Source organism: Pseudochaenichthys georgianus, chromosome 1 (genome assembly GCF_902827115.2).
Source record: "Pseudochaenichthys georgianus chromosome 1, fPseGeo1.2, whole genome shotgun sequence".
NCBI lineage: Eukaryota > Metazoa > Chordata > Actinopteri > Perciformes > Channichthyidae > Pseudochaenichthys > Pseudochaenichthys georgianus.
The window spans coordinates 42,226,889-42,239,874 of record NC_047503.1 but is presented as its reverse complement, the minus strand read 5'-3'; the positions used below and the strand labels follow the sequence as shown (position 1 = coordinate 42,239,874).

At 40.8% G+C, this 12,986-nt stretch overlaps 1 protein-coding gene and 1 pseudogene across 2 annotated transcripts in view; one reads left to right on the top strand and one right to left on the bottom strand.

Annotated features, from left to right (window-relative positions):
- Positions 1 to 34, bottom strand: part of LOC139434875 (centriole, cilia and spindle-associated protein-like) — a 5,094-nt pseudogene extending 5,060 nt beyond the window's left edge.
- The window catches only part of LOC117449934 (interferon-induced, double-stranded RNA-activated protein kinase-like), a 94,970-nt gene extending 86,900 nt beyond the window's left edge, over positions 1 to 8,070 (top strand). For both annotated transcript variants that reach the window (XM_071203643.1, XM_034087877.2), the window contains exons 5-15: positions 1,988 to 2,037; positions 2,115 to 2,190; positions 2,613 to 2,644; positions 3,044 to 3,142; positions 3,233 to 3,358; positions 3,480 to 3,605; positions 3,700 to 3,886; positions 5,147 to 5,284; positions 5,745 to 5,846; positions 6,030 to 6,092; positions 7,135 to 8,070. In XM_071203643.1, the coding sequence (XP_071059744.1) occupies positions 1,988 to 2,037; positions 2,115 to 2,190; positions 2,613 to 2,644; positions 3,044 to 3,142; positions 3,233 to 3,358; positions 3,480 to 3,605; positions 3,700 to 3,886; positions 5,147 to 5,284; positions 5,745 to 5,846; positions 6,030 to 6,092; positions 7,135 to 7,266 (1,131 nt within the window). In that variant the 3' untranslated portion in view covers positions 7,267 to 8,070. The remainder of the gene's footprint in view (positions 1 to 1,987; positions 2,038 to 2,114; positions 2,191 to 2,612; positions 2,645 to 3,043; positions 3,143 to 3,232; positions 3,359 to 3,479; positions 3,606 to 3,699; positions 3,887 to 5,146; positions 5,285 to 5,744; positions 5,847 to 6,029; positions 6,093 to 7,134) is intronic.
- The last annotated feature ends 4,916 nt before the right edge of the window (positions 8,071 to 12,986 follow it).

Here is a 12,986-nt window from a genome sequence, read left to right as displayed (position 1 = left end):
AAACGTGCGGTCCTCCACGAAAACTCTGACCCATGCGTACGCACTAAGCACAAAAACGGGAGAGACGAGAAACTGCGACATCACGTTGGAAGAATGGAGAGAAATATGTGGAAATAATACCATAAATAAAACGTTACCTCTCATTTATCATATATGAAGAATTCATTTTCAAACATTGATTAAAGCCAATCTTAAAATGATTAAACAAACGCCTGTTTGAGACTCAGTGCTCACAAAAACATAACTTGGATAAATAAATACGGATATGTTATTTAAAACCACCTCGAATATGTTGTGTTAATGTTATGAAATGTTTTCTCATAAGTGATGCGGTAGCAGAAGGACAGAATTACGTCTAAACTGACGCCGTTTTGCATTTCTATAGGTTGTAGATACGAGCATGGTTTTATATACTATCACGTTTAATCATGCTTTATGCCGTTTGCCAAGACTTGATAAGTCGCTCGTAAAAACAGGAGTATGGAAACTAAGAACACCATATGTGGTAAACTGTACAGCTAATATAACACATTGGTTGTATTTCCTTTAACTGGTGATAGAGTTGCTGCGGGGGGGATTCCCCATTTCTTACAGTTTCTCATCAAGGGCGGGTCTCCTGTCCCCGGTACAAACACACTGCCTGATGAAGGCTATGTGTATTCTTTTTGTCATGAACCTTTTTCGGACCACTTATTTATTTATTTTGGTGACGATCCGACCTCCATGCTGCTACTCTGGTTCAAACTGCATCCACCAAACAATAGATTTATCTCAACCTCCCCAAAATAACCACCATCTGACACGGTGTGAGATGTCTTTTTTAGCTGTTCTGTCGTCATTTCCTTCGATCTTCTTCATAAAGTCAGTCAGAATGAATGAATGGGCGTTTCTTTGACTATTTATAGGCACATATGGGCGTTACGTGAAGCCCGCAAAAGCATTTCGAGTCGATTGTGATTTATAAAGGGAAACCGGTGTAGGAAGTGCCGTACGCACTTTCCTCGCCGGTACGCAATGTTTGATGAATCGGAAAATGTCGGAACATTTCTGTACCTATCTTTTGGATTTCTACTACGTAAGCAACCTTCCCACGTGAATCCTACGCACGGCGTTATAAATGAGGGCCCAGAGCCCGGGTGTTTGGTTCTCATCAGAGGTCTCGGACTGCGTTCACACCAACCCAAACGAATGCACCAAGGGGTTAATTTTTTATTCGATTCAACTGTATAAAACAAGACTGGTGTGAACGCGACCTAGGATTCAAGTCGAAAGGTTGCGAATAAACGAAACTCAAGTGGTTACGCACAAAAAATAATCAACACATGCAATTCTTACGTAGGCTTCCCCTTTAAAAAATCACAGTCAACTCAAAAAGTGCTGCCCATTTGGGCTCCAAACACAACTCCCACGATTGCGCTAAATATCCCCTTTATACATACATGTTTATTCATGCAGCGATCATGGCCTAAAAAGCTCATTTCACATTCTGTGTAATGTGGAAATTCCACGACAGAATCACCTTCTGCTGAGGAATTACCCAATAGAGAAGCAAAGATGAAGTTGCGTTTTTTGATAAAGTCTAAAAGCATTTAACGGAATCTATCAATTTCTGTGAAAGGACAGATCCCCGTCCCAGCGTGTGCTACTGGGATCTGATCTTGAGTACAAAGACACACGGGTCATGTATAAAGGAATCAGGAAACTAAATACACATTACATTTTTAAGAAACCAGACAATGGTCACAGTAGCTCCCTACTGCCTGTCAAATGCTAACGTACACAGGAACAACAGACGTGTTACACAAGGGAAGGAACCTCAGGGTCACCGCAAAAAGCATGATAACTTTATTGAGACAAATTATAACTAACTATATTATAACTATATGATTAATTGCCTTTACAAAAGTCTTGTTTGGGGACCAAACTAATTAGTGCTTGGTTGACATGGTGACAGACGATAAGAAATATTTTCTATTTTGCTTTTTAGACCTCCTCCGGGAATGATGACGTTGCTGAAGCCAGACCACCAACTGCAATGCAAGTCACTGACTAATGATATCATTAATTAATCAAAACACGATACGTTACTAATGTCTCTGTTTGTATTCTCCAAGGGACACCCGTGATGCAAAATCAAAAAGCGTGCCGATGACTGACTTCATCAATTCATCAAGTCCTACCGAGGATGAGGTCAGTCATTTTTTCATCCGTAATCTCTTGGGTTCTGGAAGGGAAAATATCAATAATATAGTTCGGTTTATCTCCAGAGATCCTGAGTTGTGTCTCCAAAAGGGTTGATATCTGTAAAGACATGGTAAATACTGGTAAACTGTAAGAACACCCTTTTTCTGTAACTAGAAAGAGCTGCCAACTTAACTTGATGTTAGACACTCCTTTTTATTCGAGGATGTATTATCAAGTGGTCCTGGCCCGTTATTGGTGGAAATAATCCCCAAAATGGAGCACAAAATGTACGTCTTGGGTCATTTCTATCAGTAAGTTAACTTTCTATTTACCAAGCAAGATGTTAAACAATTTGATACGTCTATGTAGATGCTGTTTTAATTTGACTGGCATCAACATCTGTATTTCCTTCTTTCTTTTTCTTAAAGGAACAAGATCCTGTTGTGAAGCCCAAAACACGGTAAATCACCTTGAAGGCTGCAGTACATATGGTTTAACAAAATTATAATATTGGTGCTCTTTATTTGATTGATATCTTGTTAGAATCGCAAAAGGTTTTCAAGATGACTGGCAAAGCAGCACTGAGGTATAGTGAGCCTGTTGGAGATGTAAATCATTTTAAAGAATAATGATTTTTCTTTTCTTTTCTCAAGTGCGCTAGAATTTGAAACTACGCAGCCGAAAAAAGGGAGGGACGGACGGGCCTCATCATACTTTGTTGATTTGGGCATTATAGCTGAAAGACTTGTCGTGGGCTCGTCCACTTTTCTTTGAACTGCCGGTTGTGTTAAAAATGTGTACATTTTACGGGCAAATCATGTTAATGTTTAAGCTTCCCGCCGGTGGGCTCCCCCCCCAGGTTGGAAACCACTGATCCAAGCTGTAAATCAGAGAATCAGGAAGTGAACACAGGAAACTGTCCCAATGATAACACATCAACCAAATCAGAAATGTCAAGGTATGGAAAATTCAAACATTAAGGTATAGTTTTGTTTGGCTTTTTATACAATGAATATACAATAATAAATACTTTACTTTCTTTCAATAGGTTTACATCAGACTTTGACTGCATGGAGAAGATCGGCAGAGGATCCTATGGTCAAGTTTTTAAAGCAAGAGAAAAACTGACTGGGAAGTATCGTGCAATAAAGATTGTACGATGTGGAAGTGGAAAGTAAGTCAAACATTAAATTACGTTCCATGTTTTTTATTAGACTGTTCCTAGTGCAATATAACATTTAAAGATGATGTGCAAAAAAAGTAAAGTTTCAGCTGAGCTATTTTCTTCTCCTTAGGATTGAAGAAGCTCTGCAAGAGGTGGAGACATTGTCAAAGCTCGAGCACCCTAACATTGTGCGATACCTCATCAGTTGGTTGGAGGATTCAGGATACAGTCCAGATCAGAGTGGCAGTTCTACGCAGTAAGCGATAATCCGATATCCAATAAAAATACGTACTTGAGGTATGCACTTCTTCATTTGTCTTTTCTTTCTCCTCCATCAATTCACCGATCAGGAACCGCTACCTATATATTCTGACTGAGTTGTGTGTAAAATCACTCAGAGTGTGGATAGACGAGAACAATGAGAAGAAATCTCTGCTGGACCCCAAGAGAAGAGAAGAGGCTCTCACTAAGTTTCAGCAAACAGTCAGAGGAGTCGAGTACATTCACTCTAAGACGCTCATCCACAGGGACCTGAAGGTAAGAGAAAGTGGAGGAAAAAAAGTGTATTGCACCACGTCGATCATGAAAACAGCTTGTTCTCAATTAAGACACTTACTTTAGTAAACTGCTATGTGTCGTATAATGTGGAAACTGCAAACGGCTGCTGTGCCCTCAGAGAAAGTGTCAATTCTCGCTGTCTAGCAATGTTGTCGTTTTTGCAGTCAGTCTGCTGTATGACCCAATAATATCACTGGTGGCTGCTTTGAGAAGTGTAGAGGTGCATATACTTTATAAGATAGTGTAATAAGCCCACATGTATAACTTTTATTGTATTATGCTGTGTTGTTGATAGGGATGTCCCGATCACCTTTTTTTGCTCCCGATCCGATTCCGATCATTTGATTTTGACAATCTGCCGATACCGATTTTTTCCGATCCGATCTTTATGCATTAAGAGAAAAAAAAGGTAACAGATAACGGCTGGTCATCCAACGCGATGAAATCAGCTATCTTGGCTGTTATTTTGTTGGCCTTGTCACTGTTCTGGGGCAGTTTCTCTTTCCTTTTGAAAGTCTCTGAAAGTGTCGGTTGTTTCAGTGCCGTTACCTGAGTGGCCGCTGTGTACTCGTCGTGTTGTTGTTGGTGTTTGTTTCTCAGGTGGCGTATTAGATTGGTCGTGTTGAACGTAGCTCTGTTCTTTCCACCACGCGGAACCTCTGCCTTGCAAACATTGCATCTGGCTGTTACACTGCCTTCGCTTTCAATTTTATAATACTTCCAAACTCCTGACATTTGCTCTGTCCCGACTCCCGAGTCACCAGCTGAACGTAGCCTCTCGTTAGCTTACTGCTACTATTAGACACTGCGCCCACTCTGTTGCCAGCTTTCAGAGGAATAAGCAACCAGGTCTGAAAACAAGCCCAAAGAAAGCAACACATACATGATGTTGTGTAATTTTAAACCAAAACTAAGTCCTCAGGATGAATTTAAGACGTAAACATGGTCATTTTTGTTTTTGCAACATTAAATAAAATTATGAGAAAAAAAAATCCCGATCCCCGATTTTTTCCTCCCGATTCCGATCTTTTGAAAATCATGTGATCGGCTCCGATCCCCGATCACGTGATCGGATCGGGACATCTCTAGTTGTTGAGGTTGCCCCATCCTGGTTCGCGTAGTGCACTGCATGTTTCCATACTTCTCAGTTTTCATGTAATCAAAAAAGCACGTGTAAATCCAAAGATACGCATATTGAGACAAAACATACACGTTTGTTCATTTATTTCCCGTGTTTAGCCTGAAAACATCATGATTGGGCAAGATGGACAAGTGAAGATCGTAGACTTTGGTATGGTCACACTTGACAACGATCCTGAGAACCTGAGGGAGAGATTGATGGGCAAAGGAACCACTTCATACATGGCTCCTGAGCAGGTGAGATGTTCTGTACTGACAACATGTCAAAGGGAGAGCTGGGAAGATTTGACCACATTTAAATGTGGGTTATAGCCAGTTTTGTAGGGAAATATTGAAGGAAAAAAAATGAGAATCTTCAAGATGAAATTCCAGTGCTGGCATATTAAATGGCAAGTGGTGATGTCTGTAGTCTGACTAGGTTGATACAACCTTGCTAATTTGATGTGGTTGCTTGACAATTAAAACCCCCTATCACTAATTTCAGATTTATTTCTCACACATTTTAAATGTTTTAATCTCAGCCACTTTAATATCTTAAAAATATCAGACTGGTTTCAATAACCATTGGATTAGATTGCGTTGACTTAAATCCATGTATACTTTATTCATGTGGATATTAAACATAAACTTAAGATATATACTGTACAGCTGCATCTTGCCTTCTTGTCAATATTGTGTTTGTATTGTATCAAAACAGATGAGGCAAAAGACTTATGACCGAAAAGTTGATATCTTTCCTTTGGGGTTGATATACTTTGAACTCCTCTGGAAAATGTCCACCTGTTGTGAAAGGGCCATGGTGAGTTTTCTAGCTACGATTCAAAATTCTGCTAACTGTGTACTTGTCATTGGTATAACCTGTTATTTTATGCTGCCAGAATTTTTTTTGTCAGAAGTCTTTCAACTATTTCAGTTCATCAGAGCATGATGGAGCAGATTTTTCAGTTCTGTCATTACTGTAACGCGTCCTTTCACTGCACAGGGTTGGCCCGACCTCAGAGTGCAGAAATGTCCCAAAGAGTTTCAACACAATTCCCACCAAGAGGTCTGTTATTTTTTACATTTTGTCAATGTTCATGCAATTTAGTTGTTTAGTATGTTAACATGCTCTTAACCCTCTCGTGTAACTAGGGACATGTTACGCTTTTAAACTTTTCAATTTGAGCTATGTTGATGCATAGGACATTAGCAAGGCTATGAGATGTTCTATTTTATGTTGGAAGTTCAACCTTGTCTCTTATAATAAATCTTAAAGTTTCACTCAGACACTTAAGGAAACAAAAAAATGACTAATACATTAAAACCAATCTAGTTAATTTCAATCTAGAGTCCTGACTTTGTAGTTGTTTGTAGTTTTTACTATTTCACACCAATTTAGGCCATGTTCCCATGGTTGCCATACGGTGTAAAATATACAAATTGTTTATTGCACAAAAAATGATATTTGCAATCTGCATCTCAAATTAAACTGTATCTGTTTTCCCTGTGATTTCAATATGTATGAAATACGGCTGAGTGCAGTAATACTGCAGTTTCATAACATTTCTTAATGCCAGTGTTTGAACGTAAACTAGTGCGATTACTCAAGTACTCTACAAAAGTACATTCGGAAGAGCTTATATTTTACTTAAGTATTTCAATTTTATGCTAATTTATACTTCTACTCCACTACAATTTAGATGCAAATATTGTACTTTTACTCCTACTTTTAATTTACGGCTTTTGCTGCTTTAATTTATCGCTACAGGTGAAGTGACCGAGCAGCATATGAAGTCATTCAAATAAACGTTATCTTCATCAAGGATAACATCAAAATGATGAACACATTAATTAATTAATAGTTATTATACAATCATTAAATAAATATTATTCTGAAATGAGTCATTCAAATAAGGATTTTTAATTCTTGTGCTGAAAGTATATTGTGATACAAATACTTTTACTTGAGTTTAATTTTGAATGCAGTACCGAGTATGTTAACACTGTAGTAGCGCTAATTTAAATTAAGTAAAACATCCGAGTACTTCTTCCACCTCTGCTTGATGCAACACAGATCCAAGTACCTGTTCTTTTGTTTTTCTTTTTAGTACCTCATAATAAAGCTAATGCTGTGTGAGAAGCCAGAACAGCGACCCGAAGCAAGTCAGATCCATGCCGACTTGAAAAAGATCTCTGATAGCTTCCACATTAAAGAAAGTCGTGGAAACTGGAGTGTCTGATCCAAGCCCCCAGGAAGTACTCTGTGCCCAAAATGTGTTGTGTCCAAACGGCGGTACTGCAATTACCGTATCAGTCCGTGACGTCGCCCGGCCCAAAAATACATTGGCATGCTCTGTGAGCGCACATACGGGTACTTCTGCTCTGACAGCCAGGCATGACGGGTAATCTGTGACGTTTCGCTCTCTCAAAAGTTGGGCCATTTTGCTTTCGCCAATGAACAGCTCTCATAGGAAAGAACGAGAGTCCGCCTCCGACGCTGTATCCAGTTCTTATTATCGGCGATGTCGTCATCACAACAAACGACGTCATCCGACCTAACCTCTCGTTCGCGCTATCTACCTGAGGTCACAGGCCTGTGCTGACAGTGTGCTGGTTTCTCCCTCCTTGTTGCATCTACGAACAACCATGTGACATTTATGCTGCTGAACACCCGCTCCCTCAACAATAAAGCACTACTCATCAGAAGAAGCATTGACTTTCTATGCTTAACAGAGACATGGCAAAGCAGCAGGACTTTGTGACACTCAATCAAGCCACACCCCCAGGCTATCTGTACATCCAGAAGCCCCGCTCCCTGGGTCGTGGCGGTGGATTGGCTGTTATCCACCGAGCTGGCATCCTGGTTAAAGAACTCCCAGTACCTACTACCACCTCATTGAGTGCGTTGTCTTCAAACTGGCTGGGTCATGCTCCGCTCCAAGTTGCCCTCATTTACCGCCCACCTAAAGCTTCCACTACCTTCCTGTCTGAGCTGTCTGAGCTACTCACCTCTCTCTGCTCCATGTCTCCATCAACTCTCCTGCTCGGCGATTTAACATTCACGGGACTCCAGTAACTGCACATTTGCTGCTTAATTCCTTTTACGTCTGGACTGCTTCAGCATCAAGCAAACATGTCAGGGCCCCCCCCACCCACACCAAAGGCCACACGCTGGGCCTGGTGTGCTCTACCGGCTCTCCGCCCTTCCGACCTACACGCGCCTCGACCTGGCTGTATCTGACCACCACGCCATCCTCTTCACTGTTCCGGCCTCCCTGCCCAGGCAGCATTCCTAAACGCACCATTATGTTAGGAACATCAAGACTGTGAGTGCACCGGCCCTATCCGACCTGATGGCTACCCACATGGCCTCGGCTCCCTCCTACTCCAGCGTGGACGGCTTGGTAGCCCACTACAACACTGCCCTATCCCTCAGTCTCAACTTTCTCACCCCCATCAAAACCCAGACTGTTTCCTTCACCTGTCCTGCCCCCTGGTTCACCACCGAACTCCGCCGCCTTGAAGGCCTCTGGTCATCAGCTGGAGAGGCTCTCCAAAAAAACTGGCCTCACGGTCCACCTCCTGGCTTTTTCGTGACCATGTCAAACTTTATAACGAAGCTCTCTCCCACGCCAAGACTCATTACTACTCCCGTCTCATCGGTGCCCAGCAACCCCAGAACACTTTTCTCCACCATCAACCGCCTACTCCGCCCCCAGCCCTCAGGGGCTCCCAATCTGTGCTCCAAATTCCTTGACTTCTTCCAGGCGAAAGTCGAGGCCATCCATCAGCAGCTCCTGGCACCTGGCCCTCCCCCTACCTGCACCTCAGCCACCTGGCAACGCACCCCCAGCGCAGCGCCACGCCTCTCCCATTGCAACCTCTCCTTCCTTTCTCCCCTGTGGATGCTCTCCAAGTGGCCAAACTGGTCAGCTCGGCCAAGACCTCCACCTGCTCCCTGGACCCCATGCCCACAGCCCTGGTCAAGGACTGCCTACCCACCCTCTGTCCCATGGTGGTCATCATCAACGCTTCTCTGGCTCCTGGTATAGTCCCCACCAGCTTCAAAATGGCCTCAGTCACCCCCATCCTACGATGGCCTGTTGCCACAGAGCTGTTTAAAGCGTTGGTGACCCTACTGTTTTTTTAGGGTTGTAACTAAAACATGTTTTATTTCTGTGTGCTTGCTTACATTACTATAAGATGTGTTAACAACAGTATGAACTTCAACTTCTGTTGAACTGAGAACGTCCTGATACTGCCTCCCTAACTTCCAGAATGACACCCCACCCCTTTCGCCACTCTCTGTGTTTTAATAGGCAATGCAAACTGTACTATGGGTCTTTCACTCTGCAGACAGCATGCTTTCTGTATGATTGACTGAACTCTCTTACAAGAAATACAATATGATAAAGACTGCTGAATGGTTTGATTCTTTATCCACATTTGATGAATAGAAATGAAGATAAAGGAAAATGGAAAATAGCGGTATTGCAAAAAACAAGATGCATTCTTATCTAACGGAGATAAATTACCAAAGAATGATGTAGAGCATTCTTTAGAAAGAAATTTAATATATAACTGCCTTTATCTTGTGCTTGTCCTTAACATTTAAGTCAAATATTGCTGACTGTTTGACATGATGATTCTACCGTTGTCTTTTTATATACCTTTATTGTTCTTCCCTCTATGCAATTGTTATCACACCTTGTTGGCCCATGTCTGTTGCCTTTGGGTTCTTGAATATTCAGGATGTTTTTTAAATGTAGAGGTTTTTTTTCTAAGCTTACTATAAAATGATAAACCTTATTGTGTTTCCGTTTGTTCCTTTTAATTACAGTGTCACACATTTAAAAGGGGCTTCATGCCTTAATGGCAGTCAGCAAAATATAACATTTATAATGGTAAAACAACTTAAACTTAAATCAAGTGTCATAAAGCCAATGTGGTTTATAGGAAGATAATACAAACAATTGCTAGTATACTGAAACGTAAGATTTTAGTACTTTTTATAGTTTAGCTACAGCCATGAATCAGTTTGTTTGGTGAGTTTATTTTTGAGTATAGTTTCCAAGCAGATGCATTTTTTTCACTGCATATGTTTTATACTGTGCAGCTACTTAAAACAGATGCAAAAGTGTCACATGGCTGAGTTTCACAATGATCAAGGAGTCCATATAACTTGGAGATCGATAAACCACATGACTGTCTTGGCTTCTTATCTTTTTCCCCATCTCTATCACTCAATTATTTCCAAAGACTTATTTGTTTTAATAAATGGCTCATTATGCAATACATATGCAACTACAGTAGTAGTACTAATGCCGCTTTCGTCTCATTAGTATGCATGAAAAAGTGACAGATGGACACGCCCCCCAATTATGCAAATGATCTAAGTCCGCCTCCCATTGGCCAATGAGCTAAGTCCAGCCTCCCATTCTTTGATGTGTGTGTTATCAGATTGGAGTGAAAAGCCCCCCCCCCCCGGCGTAGTTCTTTGTTGTTTAGTTCTTTGATGTATTGAGTAAGATAGTCTCTTTTGAAGTTAAGTTATTTGACCCCTGCCCTCAGAGTTGAGTAATTAGCCTTGTAATCAGATTGGAGTGAAAAGCCCCACGGCGTAGTGCCTTTGTTGAAAAGTCCTTTGATGTATTGATTAAGACAGTCTCTTTTGAAGTTAAGTTATTTGACCCCTGCCCCTCAGAGCCCTTTGTTGTCTAATCTAATTAGCCTTTGATGTTTGCCCTTTGATGTTAATCTCTGTATATCTTTTGAAGCTATGTGTGAGAGTGCCTACCCTCCCAGCCTCCCCCCTTCTCCCCACCCCTCCTGAGGCTATGAGCCAACAGATAGTGGGGGTGGAATTAGATGAAGATAGAAATACACTCAAACTAAATTAAAAAAGACAGGCAACCCACTTACCAAGTCACCTTTCAAAAAAGAAAATTGGCAAGAGACGCCTCGAATGTGGTTTAATCAGCCTGTGTGACAACTTACAGCCACCCGTCCGGAGCGCCAGTCAAGAAACGAATGCAGCATCTGCGAGGGGTTCAGACGCCTACAGCCGAAAGATCTGTGCACAAACTTATCTCGTGCCCTCTTTTGGTCATGTGCGCGTTCATGTGTGTTGGAGGAGGGACTCTGTGAGGAAGTGGCAGATTTCCCCCGGTTTGACTGCAAAAGACTCTCACTCGAGATGGTTTCTCCAAAATGACCTTTAAGAACAATTAACACACACACACACGTTGGAGCTGGCCTTTTGATGTGGGGGTAGAGATAAGCATGGAATGTATGCTGATTTAGGACACTATCTGTGAGATGAGAAGGAAGAGGGACGGGGAGGAAAATTCAGAGGATGAAGAAGCAGAAAACATAACTTGTTTGTAAAACGGACAGCACGTCAGTTTCAAGAAATATGACACCGTGTTTATGCATGACATGCAAAATATCTTGAAGCCCTATACATTTAAAAAAAAAAAAAAAAGGTACAAGTATATTGTGTTGAAAATATCGCAAAAGTCGTAATATTGTATAATGTATTAGTTGCATGTTGTATTTTGCTAGAAATCACTAGGTAGTTTTTCAAAAAATATAATGGAAAAAAAATATCACAGTATGTTGAAAAAATACTGTGAAAAAAGTAATGTTGTGTTTAAAATAACATGAAAGAAATCAAAGTAACGCCTCTAAAAAAATATATTTAGAAAAGTAATGTTAGTCATGTAAAGTTATCAAGACTGCTGTGTTTCATCGAAACAGTGTTACATTCACAAACTTTTAGAGAGACATAAAGAAAACGAATTCCTTAATGAATATTTTACCCGGTTAAAAAGGTTTGCATCCATTAAAGTATCTTAGTAACACAAGAAAAGAGAAAAAAGCATTGATGTCAACAAAACTGGATTGCTCCAATGAAATAATAAATAAATAATTTCAAAAAAGTGCTTTTAAAGAAAATGTATTCAGATAAAGTATTTTATTTTCAGAAATGTTTTAAGGTTTTAGCATACATACAAAGTGTATCTTACAGTTCCTTTGTGAGAGAATTACACACAAATCTGCAGAGTGTCACTAAAAGGTTTTACACAGTGACTGACATTCTGTATGGGGGGTTCACACCTGAGCTGCTGCAGGGGGAGGGCGTTGAAAAGGGGGTGAGTATGTTTGGCTCTCGGGGGGATGGTGTGTTAAGAGTCAGATTCTTAATAAAATCTTTACACATAAATCTGCCGAGTGTCTAAAAAGTCTTAAAATCAAAAAACTTGCTTTTTAGAGTCAGAATCCTAACGAAATCTCCTCAAACAGAGTACTTCATGGTAGTGGTCCGCTTTTATACACAAAAGTGTATCTTTTCAGTAACTTTCTCAGAGAATTTAAGCATAAATCTGTCAAATGTTCAAAACAGCCTTGTTTCACTGACATAGCCTCAAAATCACAAACTGCCATTAAGAGTCAGATTCTTAACGAAATCTACGGACACAAAGTCTACTTCATTATCTACTTTTCAGCTTTTTAAATACAATCAATCAATCAATCAATCAATCAATCAATCAATCAATCAATCAATCAATGTTTATTTATATAGCCCAATATCACAAATGTTACATTTGTCTCAGTGGTCTTCACAGTGTGTACAGAATATCAGTATGACAATACGACACCCTCTGTCCTTAGACCCTCACATCGTACAAGGAAACACTTCCAGAGAAAACCCACAGTTTAAAGGGAACATAGGAGAAACCTCAGGGAGAGCAACAGAGGAGGGATCCCTCTCCCAGGACGGACAGAAGTAGTGATACAAATGCCACTTCAATCTCATTAGTATGCAGAAAAAGTGACAGGTCGCCCCGCCCCTTTTCGACCGGAAGTCCCGCCTTATTTGACCGGAAGTCCCGCCTTTTTATTTTATTTTGAAACCGGAAGTCCCGCCTCGTTCGACCGGAAGTCCCGCCTCGTTCGA